The sequence below is a fragment of the Oryza sativa genome, chromosome 6, assembly GCF_034140825.1.
Source record: "Oryza sativa Japonica Group chromosome 6, ASM3414082v1".
Taxonomy (NCBI): Eukaryota; Viridiplantae; Streptophyta; class Magnoliopsida; order Poales; family Poaceae; genus Oryza; species Oryza sativa.
The window spans coordinates 6,451,424-6,475,895 of NC_089040.1; the positions used below are offsets into that span (position 1 = coordinate 6,451,424).

Sequence of the window (24,472 nt, forward strand, 5' to 3'; positions counted from 1 at the left end):
TAGTCATTTTTTGTAGCCTAGAGTGGTCGCAATAATCCATGCATGTCCACTGTAAATTATGAACAAGTTCAGTACCTGATCATCTCTCTCACACACTTAAGGAATCCAGTGCTCTGTTCTGTAAATCTCTTACTTTTAGCCATTCGGTGATCTGTTGTCTAGCTAGCTAGCTAGCTACCAGCTGCAGCTATCGCATATAAAATCCCAATCATCTAGACCAAAACATGGGGCAGCTTCGAAACATGCAACGGATTTGTAAACCAGGCTCAGGATTAATTCTCAGAAGAAACTAGGTTTGACTGATTAGTAGATTCAATAAAGGAGCGAACTAGTAAGTTCGACAATTCGGGCGCATATAAACCGACCAAAGTTAAGGCTGTGTTAACTCAATGTTGTTGTTTACCACTTTTTGATTTCATTAGTGAGCTTCAGCTTACCAGCAACACAATACACCAATCAATATTTCATCTGACTGATTTTATTACTCCTTGATTTAACTGCGTAACTTCTACTTTTTCCCTTTAAAAATCATGTTAGCTTAGAACAATTCGATCGACTGTGATTCATGAGCATGCAGGCGACAACCGACAGCTACAACAGCCAGCTACCAAGAGGCTTGATTTTGCTGGTTCAGCTCGGGAACATAGCAGAGAGAGAAGGGATCTCAGTGTTTTGCTTCATCAGTTCCACGACAGCTGCTTAACAAAGAAAAAGAGGGAAGATGAGAGATGGAGAAGAAGAATGGTCTAATATGGAACTTTTAGTCCAAAGTCAAAGATAACTTCACCCGTTGACCAAACTGAAACTTTGGTTACCATTCATAGCCCAAAGTACAATTAACTCAACTTAAAAAATATATTAATATAGTTTTCAAAGTAACTTTATTGTATTTTTTTATAATACACCGTTTAGCAATTCAGAAAATGTGCGCACGAAAAACCAGAGAGTAGAAGATGAGAAAGTAAAGTGCCGCGATCACAGTAACCTAAGGCAAAGTTCGTTTGAAGTTTACAAGGAGGGAAAATCACTCATTTTCTATGCGCACGTATTCTGAACTGCTAAATGATGTTTCTTTGGAAAAACTTTTTTATAGGAAACTAGTTTTAAAAAATCATATTAATTTATTTTCAAGTTTAAAATATTTAAGGCTCAATAAATCATACGCTAATGGTTCATCTCGTTTTACATATCTTCTTATTAATCTTCTTGATCCATTTCTCTCAAATATAGTCCAAGTGTAATATCTTTGTGTTGTGTATCAATTGCAGGTCTTTAGCTGAACTTTTCCGTCATTTAGAAGCATAATGCAATGAAACTCTTATCCAGGTTATTTAATTCACCCTCTCTTTGTTTTTTTTTCTAAAAAAATATTCACCCTCCCATCTGAACATTTCCCATTTGGTGCTAACCACTGGTATCCTTATTTCGTGCTGCAGATTTTGTCTTAAGCACACAAGAATCTCTGACTGACGCTGTACTACCACCAGCAGCAACAGCAGTCTACTGGAGCGAGCAGTCTTGACTGAACTACAAACAAAAAAAGAAGTACATATGCTTAAGAGTAGGAGTATATTCCATTTCTCCCCGTGAGAGGGAGGAATCAGGAAAAGCATGCAAGCAGTATATGCGCCGTGTCATATGCAAACTACTATATGCAGGCATTAATTACCTCATGGCTCCCATCATCTACGTGCAAACCGCGATTACGAAATGCTGATAATTTGCACCCATAATTAGCATCGGCCGGCCATATGGTTTGCATGAACATGCAGGCATGTAGGCATGCATGAAGCAGTTTAATTATTATAGTGCCCTACAAGAATTGATCTACTTCCGCATCCTTAAAAATCCTAATCCTATAGAAAACACATCTAAATTCGTAGGACTATGATATACACATGCATCCAACGCCTTCATTAATCACTAGGACACCTTGTCCTACAAGACATAATTAATGAAGCATTAGTTCATACCCTTCCGTCCCAAAACAAGGCAATCTAAGATAGAATATAACTTATCTAAAACAATGTACTCCCTCTGTCCTATAATATAAGGGATTTTAGGTTTTTACTTGCAACGTTTGACCACTCGTCTTATTCAAAAAATTTTAAAATTATTATTTATTTTATTTGTGACTTACTTTATTATCTACAATACTTTAAGCACAACTTTTTATTTTTTATATTTGCAAAAAAAAATTTGAATGAGACAAGTGGTCAAACGTTGCAATCAAAAACTCAAAATCCCTTATATTGTGAGACGGATGGAGTACATACTAGTACTACTTTCGTTCCAAAAAAATCACAGTTTTGTATTATTTAAATTTTTCAAATAAGACGACAGTCAAATGTTGGACACGAAAATCCATACTGCATTTAAAATGAGATGGAGGTAGTACTAGCTACTACTTCTCTGTTCTAGTTACGAATGTGAACGCAACATATGTCTATTTATAATTAGAAGTTGATTTTTTATAGGAAGTTAGAAGTATATGTCTAACGCAGCTTGCTGTCCTATGAAAATCAAGTTGGGAGAGTTACGTTAATATAAGGCTAGCCCATTGATACCGGTGTTATTTGGAGTCAGAGATCGATGGAAGACATGGTCAACGTGTCAGCAGCTAGCATGCGTGTGTACAGTGTGTACTATAGTCTATAAACGCAGCTTTCACCTGCATGCATGCATGTGAGCGCACGCATGCACAACGTATACGTACGCACGTACGTACGTCGCCGCGGCCGGCCACACACCTGTCGGCACAGCGCGGCCACATGCTGCGCTGCCCAAACCAAACCCAACTCCTCGACTGAACAGCTCGCCGGCCGCAGCCGACCGCCCAATCCACGGACGCACGCAGCCTCGCTATCAACCTGCAGGCGCGCGCGCGCGCGCACGTACGTGTGGGTGCGTGCATGCATGCGTTGCTTTCCGGTCACTGTGCTCTCAGCTGCCGCAGCAGCAGATACTGTAGCTAGGACGACAACCGGAGTAGTGGGCGCTGTCGATTAACTGGACGACTGTAGCATCTATCAGCATGCATGCACGTAATTGGTCTACGCACACATGGAGAAAAAAAGAGGGGGGCGCGGCTGGCTGTATGTGCATGCTTGGGTTTATTGTTTTTCAAGAAATACGGTACAAAGACGCTTATAACATATACACACTCATTTTTATATGAACACACAGACGCACAAGTTATCTCTACGAGCATCTCTAGAATATTGGACCGATGAATATGTTGTCTATCATTGAAAAAATAATTAGTCATAAATATGAGTACAGTTGTCAAATCTATAACTTAAACCCGAGTTAAAATTAATAGTTCCACCATAAGGTATCTAATCAGTTGATCGAGCTAAGGTTTCTCCATGCATGTATATATAGTTTGTATTGTTTTGGGTTTGGGCTTAAAGAGTTACAACATATATAAATATGTTATCTGCTATTTTAAGTTCTATTTTAAGTTCGTGAGGTCATGCACACTCGATCGCCTTCTTGAATGTGAACCAAATATATAGTATGAAGCAAATTAAGAGACGTAGCATTTATCACTACGTAACATGTAAGATCAAGTACAATAGTAATCTTTAGGTTGGCTACAAGCACATATAAAAAAGAGATAAGGGAAGAGAGAAGAACGAGCTATAAATTTGTAACCAGTTGTGATACAAATATTATATGCATATGCATGAGAGGTGGGACAAGTACTAATGGTATAATATATATTTATATAAAACTATTGTATGTGTAGGTTACTAGAGTGGTTATAGATAATAAGTCGTTTTTTAAGTTAGCAGTTAACTATACATTTAAACTTACTTTAGTCAAATATTATATATATGGTGGGGAAAAATAAATCAAATTAGAAAAAGGTGCGATCATATTTTCAGTTGGATTTATTTTTCTTTATGTGGATCTCATTATTATTGACATAACATGTTTAATTATGGAGTGATAGATGATAAAAAAAAATTTCATGCCATCACACTATTTCATAACTTATTACTATTCACTCCCTCTAATTCCAAGAAGCCATCGTATATATACTTGCGCACAAATATAAAGAAAGTGACTCAAATGACTTTGTGCAATTGATTTATGCTACGTTGTAAAAGACGGTGAAGCATTTATTTGAAGACAAGGGTAGATATATGCAAAAACAAAAATAAAATAAAAGTACAATTACGTGGAAGTTCTATAATTACTTGTATTTAGAAAAGGTTGAAACAAACGAGCATTTGGAATCTGAGAAAGTATATATCACCTACAAACTAAAGACATGGACAAATGCCCATACATGCATGACTATATATATATATATATAAGTATATATATATATATATATATAAGTATATATATATATAAAAGTATATATATAAGTATATATATATATATATATATATATATATATATATATATATATATATATATATATATATATATATATATATATATATATATATATATATATATATATATATATATATATATAAGTGTATATATATATATAAGTATATATATATATATATATATATATATATATATATATATATATATATATATATATATATATATATATATATATATATATATATATATATATATATATATAAGTGTATATATATATATAAGTATATATATATATATATATATATATATATATATATATATATATATATATATATATATATATATATATATATATATATATATATATATATATATATATATATATATATATATATATATATATATATATATATATATATATATATATATATATATATATATAAGTATATAAGTGTATATATATATATATATATATGTATATATGTGTATATATATATATATATATATGTATATATATATATATGTATATATATGTATATATATATATATATATATATGTATATATATATATATATGTATATATGTATATATATATATATATGTATATATGTATATATATATATATATGTATATATGTATATATATATATATATGTATATATGTGTATATATATATATATATATATATGTATATATATATATATATATATATATGTATATATGTATATATATATATATATATATATATATATATATATATATATATATATATATATATATATATATATATATATATATATATATATATATATACATATATATATATATATATATATATATATATATAAAATCCTCATGCATGTACGTACCTTACTTTCCGCGTAGATAGGGGTGAGATAAGTTGAGAGTTTCGAGAGTTATGGCCTTCTTTGGTCCACAAATCTTTTGGTTTTGGTGCCAGTACGTTGCTGGATCGATATGAGGTAGGCTAGCTGGGTAGCTCACACTTACATTCTGTCCGGAATTGAAGTTGCTTCTCTCTTTTCTTAAACAAATACGTATAAGATAGTGTGACGATTTTATTGATAAAGAAGGAATAAAATACAAGCTATAGTCCTGGGAGACTATAGTCAGGAAAAAGAAAATATACAACCACACCACGCGTCTACGTCTGATCCTACTGCTTAAAACACTGGTGGAGAAGTGCTTTTTAGTCCCGGTTCGTAACCCCCCTATAGTCCCGGTTTTCAAACTGGGACTACCAATCCGGGACTAAAGATCGCTATCTTTAGTCCCGGGTGAAAAAACCGGAACTAAAGATCGATCTTTAGTCCCGGTTGATGACACCAACCGGGACTAAAGATTTAGTCCCGGTTGGTGTCATCAACCGGGACTAAAGAGAGGGTAGCGGCAGTCCATCAGCTAGTACTTTTTTCTTTTTTATTTTCTCCCGAATCGAGTGGTATGCATATCATCAAATCAAACCCCAAATCCACATCACAACTCCACAGCACGATTCACAGATTCACCACAAATTCATTCACAATATCCATTCACATATTCATTCACAACATCACAAATATATTCACAATATTGATTCAAAGGTTCATTGACAACATCGAGTCACATACTCATTCACAACATCACAGATTCATTCACAATATCGATTCATAGATTCATTCACAGATCAAAACATCCAAACTAGAAATTAAAAAAAAATCAAAAAAAAATCGACTCACCGGCCGGCCTCCCATCCCGCCGCCGGCCGGCCACCCATCTCGCCGCTTCCCCTCCGGCCGGATCTGGGGGAGGGGAGGGCGAGGCCGCCGGCGACCGGCCTCCATCCCGCCGGCCCGCGCCGGGCCGCCGCCGGCCGTCCTCCATCCCGCCGCTTCCCCTCTGGCCGGATCTGGAGGAGGGGAGGGCGAGGCTGCCGGCGACCGGCCTCCATCCCGCCGGCCCACGCCGGGCCGCCGCCGCCCGTCCTCCATCCCGCTGGCCTGCGCCCGGCCGCAATCCCGCCGCCGCCAGCCGGCCGCCGCCAGCCCCAGCCCGCACCTGGCTGCCGCCAGCCCGCGCCCGGCCGCCTCCATCCCGCCACCGCCGGCCGGCCGCTGCCAGCCCGCGCCCATCCCCCATCCCGCCGCCGTCGGCTGCCTCTGCAAGAGGAAGAGGGGGAGGGGAGGAGGAGAGGGGGTGAGAGAAGAGGAAGGGGAGAGGATGAAGATAAGGAAGGAGAAGAAAAAGAGATAAGGATGGGCTACGCATGCGCTTGTGCGTGGGCTGGTGCGTACGCTTTATTCCCGGTTGATATTATCAACCGGGAGTAAAGATCATCTTTAGTCCCGGTTGGTGTTACCAACCGGGAGTAAAGATCCATCTTTACTCCCGGTTGGTAACACCAACCAGGACTAAAGATAGGATCTTTAGTCCCGGTTGGTGTTACCAACCGGGACTAAAGATCCTAGGGATCTTCACTCCCGGTTGATAATATCAACCGGGACTAAAGATCCTATCTTTAGTCCCGGTTGGTGTTACCAACCGGGACTAAAGATATCGGGGGGCCTGACAAGGCCTGACAGATTTAGAACCGGGACTCAAGATCATTTTTAGTCCCGGTTGGTAACACCAACCGAGACTAAAGATCAAATATGCCCGCTGTAGCCACCAACCGGGACTAAAGATCATCTTTAGTCCCGGTTTTTAGTGGAACCGAGACTATTGTGGATTTCGGGCGACCGACCAAAGATGGTTTCTCCACCAGTGAAACAAAACAAGCACACAACACCCCAAAGGAATAGGACTTCTAAACGACGCCTCCAAGAAGGAAAACGACGCCAAAAGCGCCGCCGCCGTCCATCCTAGGTAACCAGGACGAGGACGAAGTTGCTCCTCTAAGTTGGCAACGAAGGGGACTTCACATAAGAGCAAGCCAGCAAGGTCAATATGAGAGCTTACCGCTTACTCTAATATGTGTGTGTAGCATAGTAAAAAATAAACGAACCAGCCCGGCAGTTAAACCGGAAAAACCCGAAGCCAAAGGTCTGTACGGCTCGGTTTGCTATAAAGACCGCACCTGCATTTGAATCGGACGGTTTTCATGCGAATCGGCAAACCAGAGCGAACCAAGCTGCCCGGTTTATCATGCCAAGAGAGGATTGAAAATAGAAAAAAAAGGTAGATAGTAGAGAATGGGGGTGCATTTGAACCGGGATAAATCGTCTTAACCAAACTGTTTTATGTGAACTGAGCCGGCCGATTTATCATGCCAAGAGAGGATTGCAAATAGCATGAAAAAGGGTAGAGAATGGGGTTCGAACACTGGTGGGCAAGCTAAAACCCACACCCACCCACCCACCATGCATCTAGCTAATTTTCGCATGTGACAAAAGCAGAATATGCATACAATATAACACTTCCGGTTACCGTCCTTTCCATCAATACATTCGAATCATGTGAACCGGCGGTTGAACCGCTGGCCAGTGACCCAGGGACTCGAGCGGTTCGAGCCGATCCGGGTTTTTCAACTATGGTGTGCGGTAGAAGCTATACATGAGATACATTAACCAATGAAAAATCTCATTTCAAGTTTTCAACCCACCAAAAGCATTCATGCTGACAAGCTGTGATCCTACGGTCCCACTGGTTGCATAGGTACCCATGAAAGCAAACGTCGGTTTAGCTCTTCTCCTTTCGGGCTAATAATAAGGTCATGTTTAGTTCACCTCAACTATCCTAAACTTTCAACTTTCTATTACATCACATCACATCCAAAACTTCCCTACACACATAAACTTTTAACTTTTTTCCAAATTAACTTTTAATTTTCCTCAAACTTCTAACTTTTTTTTAGTAACTAAACACAGCCTAAGTTATTGTACCTGCTCAAAAATGTATACTAGGTGCATGGGTAGCTAGGTAGTGATGTGTAAAATGTAGACATCATATGTACTATGTGCATGTAGCTAGATTTATCTCATAAGAAAAGTGTGTGCACACGTATACAAATGACGACATTGTTTCAAGTAATCCACTTGCCAGCCAACCGGAATTCGCAAACACAAGTTCTCTCTCATGCACCTAGCTAAGACCCCAAAGCAGTGGCCAGCTGGTAGCTAGTGCGAGAATGAGTTTACACGTAGAAGGTACTAGTACTAGCGCCATACCACTGGCCAGTGTAGTATACGTTAATACGTACGTAGGGGACGTACATACGCACGCACGTAAGTGTGTAGTTGTGTACGTGTATGGTCAAACCTTGGCCATATGACTACCCCTTGTCATCACTACTGCAACAACAATGCCTCTCACGACTAACGTACTCCATCTACTGTATATATGTCGATCAGTACCTGCTGAAAAAAAAACACGTGTCTGGCGTCGGCGACATGAGTCGTTGAGCTGCATCATATCACGATAGCCCAGCCTGCCCAACAATAATATACCATCCGTCTTAAAAAAAACCTCTGGATTTGAATTAATCTAGATACCGTGTGTCCAGATTTAAACCCAAAATTTGATTAATATTCAAAATAAGTTAATCTAATACGAACGTTAAAAGAACACACTTCTATTGTAGTTTACCGTGTCTTTAATATTCTAGAATATATATGTCATATGTCGTATTAGATTAATTTATTTTGGAGCGAAAAGTTCTTTTCAGCCATGCATAGCTGCCGGTAGTGTCGTCGACATTCCGACGCGCATGCGTACTCGCGAATCGCGATCTATCGATCGATGTATATGATGCACAAGCAAGCAAGCTAGCCAACCGGTGTGTGTGCATATGCCCTCTGGTCTCGCTTCTGCATGGCGCGAGCCCCGGCCGATGCATGCACAAGGCAGCCGCCCGTACGTACGTGCCCTCTCTGACCAAGATATACCACACCGTCCTCTCGCGCCTGCGGATCGATGGCCGGAAGGCCGGCCGGCTGCGCATGTCTTTTCACATCAAGCTGCTGCTGCTGCAGCAGATCAGCCGAGCCGACCAACGTAACATCTCGATGCCACTACCCATCCTAGCTCTAGCTGCATGTCGTACTACGTGCTGGTTGACACGACGCGTCGATCGGCCGAAGAAGGCGCGCGCGCGCATGCGACGAGCAGACGAGAGGCGCCGTACGTGGGGGACGGCCGGGACGACGCGTCTGCTGGCTGCGTGCCATGCATCCACTGGCCTCGCGGTTGGCGCTCGCGACTGCGTGGCCGGCTGCGGTAGCGACGGCCCCGCCCCCAACTCGTCCGCGCGTGCGCCTCGCCACGCATTTCATCCGGCCCTGATCCTTCTGCTACGCGCGTACGCCGGCCGGGCCGGCCTGTCGGCATTCGGCAACTACCGCCATTAATTCTATCCTTCTTCAGTCATCCTGTGGTGCTCCTTGCTCCAAATTTTAAAGGCGAATATGCTCTACGCATGCAATTTGGTTCTAGGCAATAACAATGCTAGAGTAGTTGTTGACGACTTGGAGGATGACCGGCCGGTACTGTGCTTTAATTCTTCCTCGATCGGTGACTACTCATACCATGGCTGCACTGCATACATCCACATGGGCGTCGATAATTGATGCCACCCAATCGAGAAGATAAGATCCATTCGCTCGCCCTACTCGATCGTAGACGTATAGACTCCATTCGATCATATGCACACTCTCGTGCTATATTCTATACGGTAATCTCTTTGTTCGAAAATAAATAAATCCAGTACGAGAGATATAATTATATATGTAAACACGTATCTCAATAAAAAATAGACTATCACAATTACACTACTAAAAAGCGATTTTCGGCCTGCTAAGACCTCTTCTATAGATCTTGACGAAGGGAGAAGGGCAGCGGCAGCTACAGAAGAAGATGCAGCGACACATTTCCTCCCCTCCCCTCCCATCTCTCCCCTTCCCTCTCCCTCTCGGATCCTGTCGAAGGGGGAGAGTGGCGGCAGTGCAAGCCTTCCCTCCTCTTCCCTCCCCCTCACTCCTAAATCCACTCGAAGGGTTGAGTGTAGCGGCGGTTTAAGAGGGTGTGACGGTGCGACCCTCCCCTCCCTCTTCCTCCCAGATCCAATCAGAAGGGGGAAGACAGCAGTGGCAACTACGGTAGTAGAGGGCGGCGGAGGAAGAGGACTCGAGTGGGCGGCGCTGTGATGATGACCTCTTTATCGACACGACGTTGCGACAACAACGGCTGTTTTTATTTGTTGATTATATGTTGAACAATGTTTGAATATGATGTATAGATGTTTTGCATGTCAGTGATTGGATTTATTGAATGGATGAAGAATTTGTGATTTATTATTGGATTAAGGTAGCAAAAGGGGTCTGAACCCAGTGGGTGAGGGTGGAGGGGCATTTTTTTTTTGTCCGCCGAGAATATTTTTGCCACTGCGAGATTGTAGCATTTGTGTAAAAATAATTTTCGTAGGTGGATATTGATGCCTTTAACTGCAGGTGCGGTGGATGATCGTCCCAAAAAAAAACTGTTTTTGACCGTTTGTAAAATTATTTTTCTGGTAGTGTCGGTCGGCTAGTAAATCGTGTGGCCCGAAAGGTAACCGTCTCCCTGTCGCCCATCTCTTTTGCAAAACCGGACGCCATTGATGATCGCCACCATGCAACAGTCAATTGTCAATCCACTTATTCACAGCTGATGCTCACACTATTCACAGTTGGCCCTTCTCTGTATGTACGTAGTTGCTGTTTGTGAATACTGGGCAACAAAAAATGGGTATATATTTTTTTTAGATAATAGAAATAGATTACATCTTCGGCCTCTGTCTGTAGACACATGGCTAAAAAGTCTAGAAGTAAATAGAAAAGAGCTTAAAAAAGAAGAGATGAGACAAACCCCAACTTCTACCGATAATATGATCTACTAAAAATGGGTATATATAAACGTCTGCGATCAGCGTGGGCTTTGACGCGAGAGGAGGTGCCACATTTGTATGGGAATCTAGACTTGCGTTTGACCTAGATTCCCCCCTCGGGGGAAGCGAATCGGGCTTTGGAATCAGGCTGTGGTAGCTGGAGTAGATCATGAGATTCCATGGCCGGATCAGCAGTGCATGCAGCACGCATGCGACCACGGAAAGACGACGACTGTAGCCTGTGTAGCGTACTTGTAGTGTCGTGCAGCTAGACCTCCAAAGCAAAAGCAAAGCAGGCTGATCCTCTGCCAGCTGCCGTGTCAGCGCACACATGCGATTGCGTGTGCACATGTTATGTGCCAAAATTGGCCTGGACACTGCGTGTGTTTACGCCAGATGCGTCCTACACGTGTCGTGCTTGTGTTGGAGGGGCTAGTGTGTGCACGCTGTGCTGTGCCATCTATCTATCTACTACCTCCATTTTTTAATAGATGACACCGTTAACTTTTTCTCACATGTTTGACCATTTATCTTGTTCAAAAAATTTACGTAATTATAATTTATTTTGTTATGAGTTGTTTTATCACTCATAATACCTTAAATGTGATTTATATCTTATACATTTGCATAAAATTTTTGAATAAAACGAATGGTCAAACATGTGAGAAAAAGTCAACGGCATCATCTATTAAAAAACGAAGGGAGTATTATATACTAAAAGTCCATTAAACTTCCTATAAACGCTCTCAAGCCACCACATGGACATCTTATAAACACTCTCAAATTGCCACGTGGCATAACGAGAAAAACGAGGACCCACACAATGTTCCACGACCCACGCGACATTCGCGCAAGTATTTTCCATGAATACCGTATTAAGAATATAGTATGCAGAATATGCAAGTGAATACGTTGAACGTGGGCCTGACAAAATGACCTGGGCCTTGCGCCCTTGCGGGAGGATAGCACACACTTATCTCAAAATTAATTACATCTAAGATTCAAAATATATCTGAAAGCAAAATTTAAACGGCAACGAAGATTACTTACGTCCATCAAGTAAGGCACCTAACCATCTATTTTCACTTAGTCCCGTGGACACATAATTTGAAACCATTTAGATAGATTAAATCGATCCTAATACAAAACAAACAGATCGATCATCAAGTAGTACATCTCCGTGCATCATACATAGCTCCATCTATACGCTGCGACCATGTTCCTCTCTTCGTCAACAGTAGATTGAGATATTGCAATTGATCAGGTATAATAAACAAATAAATTCCCAGTGACTTTACCCTTTAATGGATACAATATTTTTTTCATCATATTACAAATATAGGACAGTCACATACACACGTGTATACTTACCTCTATGAACTCATACTCTACTCCTATAAGTATCTCTGAGAAACTGAGCTTTAAATACGAGCACCACATGTCAAGTCTTAGACCTAAGTATGGGTAGGCAGATTCTACAAATGATTTAATAGAAAATAGAATATGTACTCGCACTATACACTCACCATTGCATTTCACCCAACAGTGAAAAAAAATTGTGAAACACTTCCGCAAACTGAATTCAATTATTGTATATCACTTCTATATTCTCATCCCTGATATCCAATAGTCAATAAAAGATATATAAAAAAAGACTGTATATCGCTTCATAATGCATGCACGCACCAACCTTCCCCTCACCTCCTTCTTCCCTCCCTTTTACTCTTTTTTGAGTAAATTTGACCTAAACACACATATTATGGTCTAAGTTGCACAAAACCACAGAGATTTTGGCACGTAGCACATAACCTCAAGTATTATGGCCATAAAGCTTTATAAAACCACTCTATTGAGCATTGACTTATACAATCACATATGAGTCCTTTATTCATCATATAAATATTACATCAATGTAAGTATATTCTTTTTAAAAATTTTGATATATGACTATGTCAAATTAGTTAATGGTCTGTTTTTTTTAAAAAAAAATTAGCATAGGTTATGTGCCACGTGCCAAAATCCCTACAATTTTGTGCGATTTGATTATAATTGCTAGGTTTTTTTTATAAAATTTACTTTTTATAGTAGTTAAGATAACATTTATTATATAAGAAATTTTAAACAAATGGTATCTTTTAGATTACACACACAACTTTTATACGTTCATACTCTTATATTCTTTGCAATTAAATCAATAGCTAAAGATCCATGTTGACTATGTTCTTATTTATAAAAAAATAAATATTATTCTGGGTCATATTTTAACCCTTTGCATCATATCTAACGGATAACAACAACAACACATATTATAATATCATGCATCACTTTACAAGCATGCATAACTAAATTAGCTCTACAATGTTTGAGAACAAAGTTTACACCATCACGTTAATTACCATTGAATTAACAATATTTATCTATATTGACTATATTTTAACTTCTAAAAGAAAGTATAAATCCTATTTACCACCATGTATAAGTTATATGTTTTGGAGACTGCTTCAGTGCCCTTAATATAAGTAAAAGAATGGAGGGAGTATGCTTAATGTTTTTTTCCTCTTTGATTTCTATTAAATATGCATGGTACATGGGTATTCTATACTAAATTCGGTTAGAAGGAAATCTTAAGAAATGTTTAAAGCAATCTCAAAGAAGTTATTGATGGAAATATATATATATATATATATATAATAGAGTCAAAATATATAAAGAAAAAGTCACCCACATATAAATTTTCAAAATAAAAATTCAAGCGATATTAAATAAGATGCCCGCGCATATGCGCGGGCTACCTTCCTAGTTGCTCTTAATACCCATCTTAAAATATACTCCGTCTAAAAAAACCAACCTTGGCACAGATAGAACACTTCATAGTACGATAATTTTAGACATAAGTATATCTAGATTCGTTGTATTATGAAGTGTCACATCCTTACCTAGGTTGGTTTTTTAATGGAATATAGCAATGTAGAATCAAATACTAGGATATAGCAATCTAGAGTATGAGACACGGATCGATCGGTAGAATGACATGTTTACTGGGACGGAGGAAGTACGTCTTATCTGATACTAACTAGGTTGTTATATTCTGGGATGAAGGAAGAAGTAATCTAATATGACATATTCACATTACTACGAATTTGGACAGACCTCCACATGATATAGATGGTTAATTAACCTGTGAATCCATTTATAATTTAAATAAGTGGGTAATAATTAAGATCTCCTATTCAGATTTATAGTATTATGAAATATCCAACCTAATTATAGATTATTATATTTTGGTACGAGAGTGCATTGCAGTAGCATGTATAATTTCGCTACATGCTACTACAAGGTACTGTACGTATATACGCAAGTAACACTGTTCTACTACAGATGATTAAATTATATGCATGTCAAAAGATGGTTAATTATGAGCCTAAAAAGGAGATAAATTAAACTAATCTCAGATGAAGAAAATGGTTTAGATCTGACAAATGCATTGGGGTCGAGGCGTCGAGCTAATAAAAGGACCGGTAACAAGCAAGAAAAGAAATCACGAAATTTGCAGCCTTTGAAGCCCACGAGTCACGATCCCAGTTTAGGTCCACTTAAGGCCCAAGTTTGCAGTGAAACCCAACCCTAGCGCAGAAAGGCTGTTACCTCGGGCCAGTATACAACGGTAAACGAGGCCCAGCTCTAACATCTAACCCCATTATTTCTGAGAATAGTCCATTTTAATTCTCTTAACTATTGGTAGAATCTGATTCTTATCCCCCAAACACAAAACCGAGTATATCACCACCTTAAATATTGAAAGTGCAAATGACTATGTAGCCATATCAGCTAAAATCACCTTCAAAACAATCAAGAGAGTTGTTTTGCACTGATTTTAATACTTGGGAAATGCGTTATACCCGGTTTTATAATTGAGGTGTACGAATCAAATTGGAGTAAGTTCACTTTACATATCTCATCTTGACGTTGAGTTTGAATCACATCCTTAAACCGTAAAATCGGATAAATCGCAATCCTCATCTTTCATAACTAGTTTAAATTTAGTCCCAAGATGGTTTGGAAGACGGTTTTCACTGATGTGGCACTTACATGGCATCTAAGTGGCGCTTGTTAGTCACATGGGCCCACAGTCACATGAAAAAATAATAAAAACCATGGGTCCATATGCCATCCATTGCTTCTTTCTTTCCTCTTATTTCCCTTTCTAGTTGGCCTTTAGGCTCCATGACCACAACGACCTCGGTCGGTCGGCCCAAAAGGAGGCTGTCATAGTGGCAAGAAGTGGGTGCCCAAACAGCGACCATGGTCAGCCATCCCCACCGCCCCCCTTCCGTGGTGCCCGATCGCGTTGTCGTCACCACCATCAACATCCGGCGTGGTCACCGGCCTTCTCGCCTCCTCCCTCTCTACCCCGGTGTTAGCGTCGAGCTCCCTCTCCGGTGGCACGGTGGTGGAACAGCCCACGGGAACGAAAGGAGGCACCGCCACTACCACCTCCTCGACCTCCCCCACCATGGTGTAAATATATAGGCGACCCCCTTCCAAGGCACGACGGATGGTAGGTCGAGGAAGTAGAGGAGGCCGTGGTTGATGGTGCCAGTGCAGCAGGTGGTGTTGGTGAAGCATCTAGCGATGAGGTTGGGAGGGAAGAAGGGGGGTGGGGGAGTGGTGCTTCGGCAGGCGAGGTGATAGTGGTTTGAGCTTCGGCGGAGGTTCATGTGCATGGCATGGAACGGATCTAGCGACGCAATCGCTGTAGGCGACTAATCGGGTGTCGAGGGACAAGGTTCGGCGGTGGTACCACGAGTCCTGGCGCCCAACGAAACTCATAAGCACCGGGAGACAAGCACAACGTCACCTACGCCCGTCTCCCCGCACCGCGCTCGCCCCCAGCATAGCCACCATCGTCGCGGATGTCTTTGTTGTAGTGGCCTTCCTTGCCTCCGTTGCTAGGTTTGAAGAGATGGGGAGCTTGTCGTTAGTGCGCGTCGGGCCTGCGGATGGAGAGCCAAAGAGAGATAGGGGAAGAGGGGGATAGTGATGTTTTTCTTTTGTGTCTGACATATGGGTCGCACAGTGTTGTATTTCCTTTTGCTGCATCTAATTGCTACGTAGACGCCACGTCACCCAAAACAATTCTCAATACCGTCTTGGAACTATATTTATACCGGTTTTGAAAGATGAGGGATGTGTTCTACCCAGTTGCTCGGTTGAGGGGTGCGATTTGATCTCGATCCTTAGATGGGGGACCTAGAATGGACTTATTCCAATCAAATTTGACCAAAAGTTGAGTGCGTCCGAACAAGGAATAAGTTCACTTTGACTCCCGCCTCAAAAGTGATTGTAATCTAATCCGTGACCCTCTGGTTTTGCGATTTAGGGTCACGGGTTAGGGTCCAATCACTTTTGAGGGAGTCAAAGTGAACTTATTCCTCCAAACAAACCTTTTCCCATTATATATCGGGCCTCAAACTTTTGGCCTAACTAGGCCGAATAGAGCCCATTCTTGTAGCCAATTTGGAAGTTGAGCCATCGACAGGCCTTGAAGCAGATATATAGTTGGTACAAAAGCCTAACAACGTAATTTCCACCACCTATACAACCCAGAAAGTAGTAGTTATTATTATTATTATTATTATTATTATTATTATTATTATTATTATTATTATTATTATTATTATTATTATTATTATTATTATTATTATTAGTAGTAGTAGTAGTAATAGTAGTAGTAACAACAACAACAATAACAACAACAACAACAACAATAATAATAATAAAAGGACTTCCATAGTAGTATAACACTTGGAAACTTGGACTTGGCAAATTATGGGCCAAGCTACTCACGAACAAGTAGTCCCTCTAGAAAATATGTGACGTTGCTTTTCAGTCTGTAAAGTTAAATTATGACCATAATTTTATAGTCCCTCCACCTCTTTTCATACGATGTTGGTTGCTTACAATAAAGAGAGTGTCTAGACAATAAATTTATGGTATTATATCCTTTTAGTTTATGTATTATGCTAGTATTGTTTTCAAGCCAAATCTATTGGCAATACTTTTTTATGTTCCTAAACATCGAATATGACGGGAGAAAGTATTCCTATCTCCATCCAATCTTTGACATCGTTAACTCTGTTTCACACTTCCACTTAAAAAGTGAGATTACATTGTATTTGGGAATATAGAAGTATACACGTATAGAGAGACATCCTCTCGACAGATTAGAATCGCGAATTAGTGCCTCCAAACCTGTCGTCCTAATTGACTCAGCACCGTGTAGCACGACCCAGACCTACACTTGCAGCTTAATTTGCAGGTCGGCCTCAGCTCTGCTGCTCTTCTCGGCGTCCTTTTTCCTTCTTTCTTTCTTTTCGCTGTTCTGATTCGATCGATGTGAAAGGGATCATATGCTCCGGTAGACCATCGATTTCCACCCGTATCTCCATGGATGAATTAACAAGGTTTCTTCTCGAATTTGCCCAGTTGGAATCGCCCGTGTGAAAAATGTTGTCAAAGCATCTGTTCCGTTCTAGTGATGTTTTAGCTGACTCACTAGTGCAGATCAGCTTGAGATTGAGATCCCAGCCTATGGCCCTTTAAATTATGAAAAAAAAAAACGAATTACCCTCTAAACATTAGGCTAGTCCTATCACCCCCTAGAGTTTACAATCAGACATTCTTAACCCTGAAGTTTTCAATCCGGATGAATTATCCGGCCCTCTTAATTAGTTAATCTCAATCCGGATAAATTACCCCTCTCCCTAGTTAATCCTGAGTGGTTTTGGTTTGATGTGGCCCACACGTGGCACTAGTTTTTGAGTGATGTGGCAATCAAATTAAAATAAAAAATAAAACAGTGGTGGGGCCCACCTATCAGGAGATCTAGAGAGAGAGATGGGCATGGCGATCTAACGGGCGAAACTCACGGCGACGGGGACTGGTCCTCTAAGGGTGCCGGGGGCGGAGGTCAGGCGATGCTTGCAGAGAGCAGTCGGCCAAGAAAGCCCAAGGCGGCGGCGACGGTGGCCTCAGATCCAGTGTCGATGTGGGAAGAGACTAAGTCGCACATCGGGCGTCGGCGTGTGAGGAAGTGGAAACATGGGAGTTGGGAGTCATGCGGCAGCCAGTCTTCACTGATCGCTGCGTCCTCACCTCTAGTTTCCCCCACACCAGCGCCGTCTGAAGCTTCCCGAACTTGATGGCACCTACAGGAGATCACCGCAGCTGAGGAGCCACGATGAGGAGCTTTGCTCCCTTTTCTCACGCTCGTGAAGCGGGGAGGGGACACCATGGCGGTTGCCGGTCGGGAGCTCCAAGACACGATCTCGTCGCCGCCTCCACCTCCACCCTGCCTCCTCCGAAGCTGTCAGCTCGGCCTCCTCCTCTACAACTCAAGGCTAAAAACAGAACTCGATTTTTTCTTTTACAAAACACATTGGTAGTTTGAGAAGTAGAGTAACGAAAAACGAGAAATAAAGCAACATCCCGTTCGAACTAACTTTAGCAAGTTTAAATGCAAGTACACCAGTTGGATCAAGCAATATCTTCAATAAATTCCGGATCAGGTTTTCCACATTGTACGGAGAGTTATTAGCTTTGTACAAGTGGTGACTCATCCTGAAACTTAAACAGACTAACAAGTACTCTATCATTTTTAAATTATTTGTCGTTTTAGATTTAATTTGTTGAATGTCAAACAGTCATAACTATAACCATGAATTCTTAAGAAATTCATATGGTTTAGCAACTTCTGATTTATATATTATGAAAATATTTCTCACCGTGAATCTACAAAAGCATAAACCTTATAATATTAAATTATACTACATTTATTTCATATTATAAGTCATTTTAATTTTTTTAGTCAAACCTCATTAAATTTGATTAAATTTGTAGAAAAATTTAGTAACATCCACAACATTAAATTAGCTTAATCAGATGTAATATTAAATATATTTGATAATATTTTTGTTTTGTGTTAAAAATATTACTATTTTTTATAAATTAACTTAGTCCAACTTAAAAATGTTTAATAAGGAAAAAAAGTTAAAGTGAGGGAGTACATATTTTTAAATATTGATGGTTAAAGTTTAAATTTCGATAGAACTAAAACAGGCGTGCTTGTCAGTTTATAATGGAAATTAACAGGCGTGCTTGGCAGTTAAAGGACTCATTTGAATCGCATGATTGAAAAAACGGAGGAATATGAAAAACACAAGATTCTGATAGGAATACAAGTGTAAGAGCCCCTTTGAATCGCAGAGTAGAAAAAACGGAGGAATAGAAAAAACACAGGATTCTGACAGGAATTGAAGTGTAAAACAGAGCATTGCAAAACACAGGAAAAACACAGGAATGGTCGTTTGATTAGAGCGCAGGAAAAACGCAGGAATCGGATAAGAGAGATATACTCAAAGGAAAATTTCCAAGAGGTTGGAGCTCTTGCTAAATTTCCTCCAAAATCCACATGCAATGTGCCATTCCATAGGAATTTCATAGGATTTGGAAAGCTTCAATCCTTTGAATCAAAGGGCCAAATAGGAAAATTTCCTATAGGATTTGAATCCTATAAAATTCCTACATAAATCCTTTGATTCAAAGGGGCCCTAAAACAGATGATTGCAAAACACATAAAAACACATAAATGACCGTTTAATTAGACCGCAGGAAAAATATAGGAATAAGATAAGAGAGATAGACTCAAGGAAAGTTTTTCAAGAGGTTAGAGTGGATGTTAACTTTCCTACGTTTTTACTTTTCTCATTCTTATGAATAGGAAAGTTTCCTACGTTTTTTCTTTTCTCATTCTTATGAATCAAAGCCATAAATAGTGTAGAATTTCAATTTCTTTGTTTTTCCTCCATGTTTCCTCCAATTCAAAAGGGCCTAACGCAGACTTCCATTGCACAGTTGCCAATTTGCCATTGGTCCAAGCAAAGCCAAAGGAAAAGCTAAGAGGATTGCAGAATTCTACGCAATAAAGGGAGAACAAGAATAGATGCATTGCACACATTAATATATTTTGTGTTTATTATTTCCTTGTCTCTTCTCCTTTGTTTCACACTTCCACTAACCACTTATATACTCAGATTATTGAAATACAAGCATAGTGGAAGTTAATTTTCCCCTCTCATTCCAGATGATCAATCTGTCCCTTTCAGAGGATAAGAGCTGAACTGAGCAATCTGCGAATTCCCAACTTGGAATATAAACACCTGTAAATGACAATGCCTCTGGAACAACTCTTTGTTTGAAAACCACACCAACTTATTTTATGGTTGGATTATAAGAGAAGGATGCCACTTTTGACCAAGTATACGTCTCTCCCTATATTTCTTTCCTTCCATTTTTGTCTTCTTCTTGCACTTCAACCGTGTCAATCTTTATTCTGCATAATTTGTTTTTAGCAATTATTAAATTTGGTCAATCAAATAGCTTGGCGTCCTGTGATTTTAGTATTTAATTTTTATTTTGGTTTGGAAACTTGAGACCCTATAGTTCTTCAACCCATATCTGGTGGAGTTCACAGGCACAACTTCATTATCCCTTTCTTACTGCAGAAATGAAAAGTATAATTAAAGTGACGTGTTCTTGAGAAAGTACAATAAAAGTGCAACCTTTCCCAGTGCCGAAGACAAAGCACCACTGCTGTGCATCACAACATCAGATCGATCTACTCCCTGTTATATTTTGGGTTTGTCATAAGTTAAATTTCATCAAATTTAACTAAGTTTATATAAAAAAACATAGAAATATTTACAACATCAAATTAGTTTAATTAAATTCATCATCAAATATATTGTTATAGTATATTTGTTTGCTATTTCTTTCTATAAACATGAATAAACTTAAACTTAAAGTAATTTAACTTAGACAAACAAAAAAGAACTTATAATATAATATGAGATGAATGAAGGAAATAGCAGTACACAAGAATAACCATATAATACAGATAAAAAAGTTCTACATGATCAGTAGTACTTGAGTGATCAGGTCGTGAAAACAGTAACATCAGCAAATGAGCAAAGTAAATACATTACAAAAATTTTAAAGAGTGAATTGCAACAGCAGTAACCAAAAGTTACATTACATTACACCCTCAACTGGCCTTGCCGAGTGAAAAAAAAACAACCGGCGAAGTAACCAGGAGATCATAATAACTACTAAGTACAGAAAATTAATACAGCAATAATAAGCTAAGAACACTTATCTTAAACCCTTCTTAATGACTTAATCCTACTACGATGACGACGACGACCTCCTTAAACCCTAATTGCAGCAGCCATGGCCGATGTCTAATATTCCATCGGATCATGGAAGCTACTGATTACATTAATTTAATTTAATTTAATTTTAATTAATTAAAGTTGATTTGATCACGAGAGGATGGAGTCCCAGTCGATCTCCCATGACGGACACTTGTAGAGGTGGAAGGCGTCGGATTCGTCCCATGGCGCCTCCGTGAAGTCAAGGTTTGCCATCTCGGGGAGCGCCGCCGGCGGCGGCGGTGGCGGCGGCGGGAGAGGAGGCGAACAGGCGGAGATCGCCGACTCGTCTCCCTCCGACGTCGTGGTCGTCGTCGACGCGGAGCCTTTGGGCGAGTCCGGGTGAGCGGCGGCGGCGGCGGCTTTCTTGGAGGAGGCGGGCGGCGCGGCGGCGAGGCTGTGGCAGATGGCGGTGAGCTTGGCGTCGATGGAGGCGTGGAGCGGGCCGGCGAGGTGGGCGCCGCCGCGGCGGAGCGTGGGGAAGTTGAGGCGCGCGGCGTCGCCGCGGAGGCGGAACGCCGCCTTGTCGTAGGCGAGCGCCGCGTCCTCGGCGGTGTCGAACGTGCCCAGCCACAGCCGCGTCCGGTTCTTCGGCAGCCGGATCTCCGCCACCCACTTCCCCCAGTGCCGCTGCCGCACGCCGCGGTACATCTTGCCGCCGGCCGCCGCCGCCGCCGCCGCCCCGGCCTGCTTCATGGGCTGCGCCCGCGGGCCAAGGTACGACGCCGCCGCCGACGCCGACGCCGACGCCGCCATCCCCCGCTGCTGCAGCTGCTGCTGCATCAAGAACTGCACCTGAATCTGCTGGATCTGCTCCGGGCCAAGGTGAGCCAGCCCCACCGCCGCAGCATTCGCCGGCGAGGCGAACGACGAGGAGGAGGGAGGCAGGGGAGGGAGCTCCGAGAAGGAGGTGGTGGTGTTCGTCGTCGTCGTCGGAGGTGGAACAATGGCGGCGTAGGACGAAGAAGCAGGGAGGTAGTACGATTCTTGCGGCAATGGAGACGAGTAGGAGAAGGGAGTGGTGGTGGTGGTGGAGATGGAGCTAGAGGAGTAGAACAATGGCGTGGAGGTGGAGGTGGAGGTGGGTGAAGCGCTCCTGATAAAAGGTTCGAGCGCTTTCATGAGCTCCTGATCCGAGGAAGAAGACGAGGACGAGGAGCTCAGCTGATACTTGTACAAATCTATGGCCGCCATTAGCAACAACACTAAAGGCTACCAAGAACTAAAAGAAAAAAAAGTTTTGTTTTGTGCAGAATCTGAACTAAAATAATTGATTGATTAAGCCCTGTTTCTTCAAAAAAAGCGAAGAACAGGGGTGGTTCTTGCAGAGCCTGGATGAAAGGGGCCTGTAAAAACGACCCTTCCTGGCTTGCTAAAGCTTAAAAAAAAAAGAAGAAATCTTAAATCTAAACAGAAACAAAAGCTAGAAACATGGACAAGAATGAATCCAAGAGGGAGAAAAAAAGTTCTCTGGATCTCTGTTCTTCCTGAGAAGAAGAAGATTGTACTGTCGAAAGAAAGCTGAGAATCTCACACCCAAGGAACACTTTCTTGATCAAATACCCCAAGAAAGGTCCCCTTCCAAAACTAAAAAAGAACAAATGCTTCCTTTCTTGAAACCTTTTTGTCACCTGCTGCTTCTACCAAGGATCAGAGTTCAGAGAACAAACCTGCTGCCGCCGTCGCCGGCGACGATTGGGTGCCTCGTCGTGGATCGCTCAGCCTCACCGGGGAAGTGGAGTGGGTTTGGGTTGGGGAGAAGGCTTGGCTGTGGTGGGGTTTGGTGGCGTGTGTGGGGGGCGGAGGAGGAGGAGGAGGCGTCGCTCTTGGGGAGGTAGTGGCTTGCGGCCTTGGCCTATATATAGCGGCCGGAGTCACCGTGGGTTGGCTGGTCGCCGGTGGAGAGGGGAAACTTCGCAAAGCGTGAAAAATGACTCTGTCGATGACATGTGGGCCCGGGAGGCAGGGTGATGGTCATGCCACGTGTACCGTATTGGCTGGTTTGACTTCAGGTTTAAGGAGATTGGTTGTGTGCACTACTTCTCTCTCCTGTGGTATGGACGCTCCGAGCTACTAATGGCGCGAAAGTGATTGAAGTCCATGCCCATATCACCATATTTTGGGTACAATCCGTGCTTATCGGTTAAGCTATGACTGATAAACCGTAAAAAAGAAAAACTATGTAAAACTTGTGTATGTACACATGAAGAAGTGGTTCTTCTTGGTATCGTGCTGGATTTTTAATATGTTTTTGTTCCAATTTGGTAATGCAACAGTTGGTGTTCAGTGCAATTTTCGGGAGCTGTAACAAGATGATTTTATTTAAGCTGGCAAATACCATAAGCATATGAGGAGGGGTTGGGAACCTCTCCCCATAATCGAATGGCTCATTAACGTCTAATTTATTAAGTATTACTAGAAAATTTGAAAAGTAGATTAATATAATTTTTATAACAACTTTCTTATAAACATCATTTTAATAATTTAAAAAGCGTGCACACGAAAAATGAGAGAGTGAAAAATAAAAACTTGTTCTATCAAACGCAACCTAAGTCTATAACTACCCATAGAGCGGAAATATATCCTCTTGTTACTATTCTATAACTTTAAATAGTTGACATGCGGGTTGAACAAGTGAACCCGCATATATTAGAACACACGTTCTATTCAGATGTTTTGGCGTGTTACATCAGATATACGGACATACATTTGAAATTTGAAGTATTAAATGTAGACTAATAACAAAATAAATTAGAGATTCCGTTTGTAAACTGTGAGACGAATTTATTAAACCTAATTAATCCATCATTAGTAAATATTTACTATAGCACCACATTGTTAGATCATGGAGCAATTAAGCTTAAAAGATTCATCTCGTAATTTACACGTAATCTGTGTAATTAGTTTTTTTTTCTATATTTAATACTCCATATATGTGTCTAAATATTTGAATTTTTTTTTGAGAGGAGGCCTTCCGTTCCGGCTTATCTTGAAAG

General features: G+C 40.8%; 1 protein-coding gene across 1 annotated transcript; it reads right to left on the reverse strand.

The window, feature by feature from the left end:
• Positions 1 to 21,230: 21,230 nt before the first annotated feature.
• LOC4340525 (ethylene-responsive transcription factor RAP2-13) lies at positions 21,231 to 23,304 on the reverse strand. Its single transcript, XM_015788802.3, has one exon. The coding sequence runs from the start codon at positions 22,668 to 22,670 to the stop codon at positions 21,588 to 21,590; it is 1,083 nt and encodes a 360-aa protein (XP_015644288.1). The 5' UTR covers positions 22,671 to 23,304; the 3' UTR covers positions 21,231 to 21,587.
• Positions 23,305 to 24,472: the final 1,168 nt, after the last annotated feature.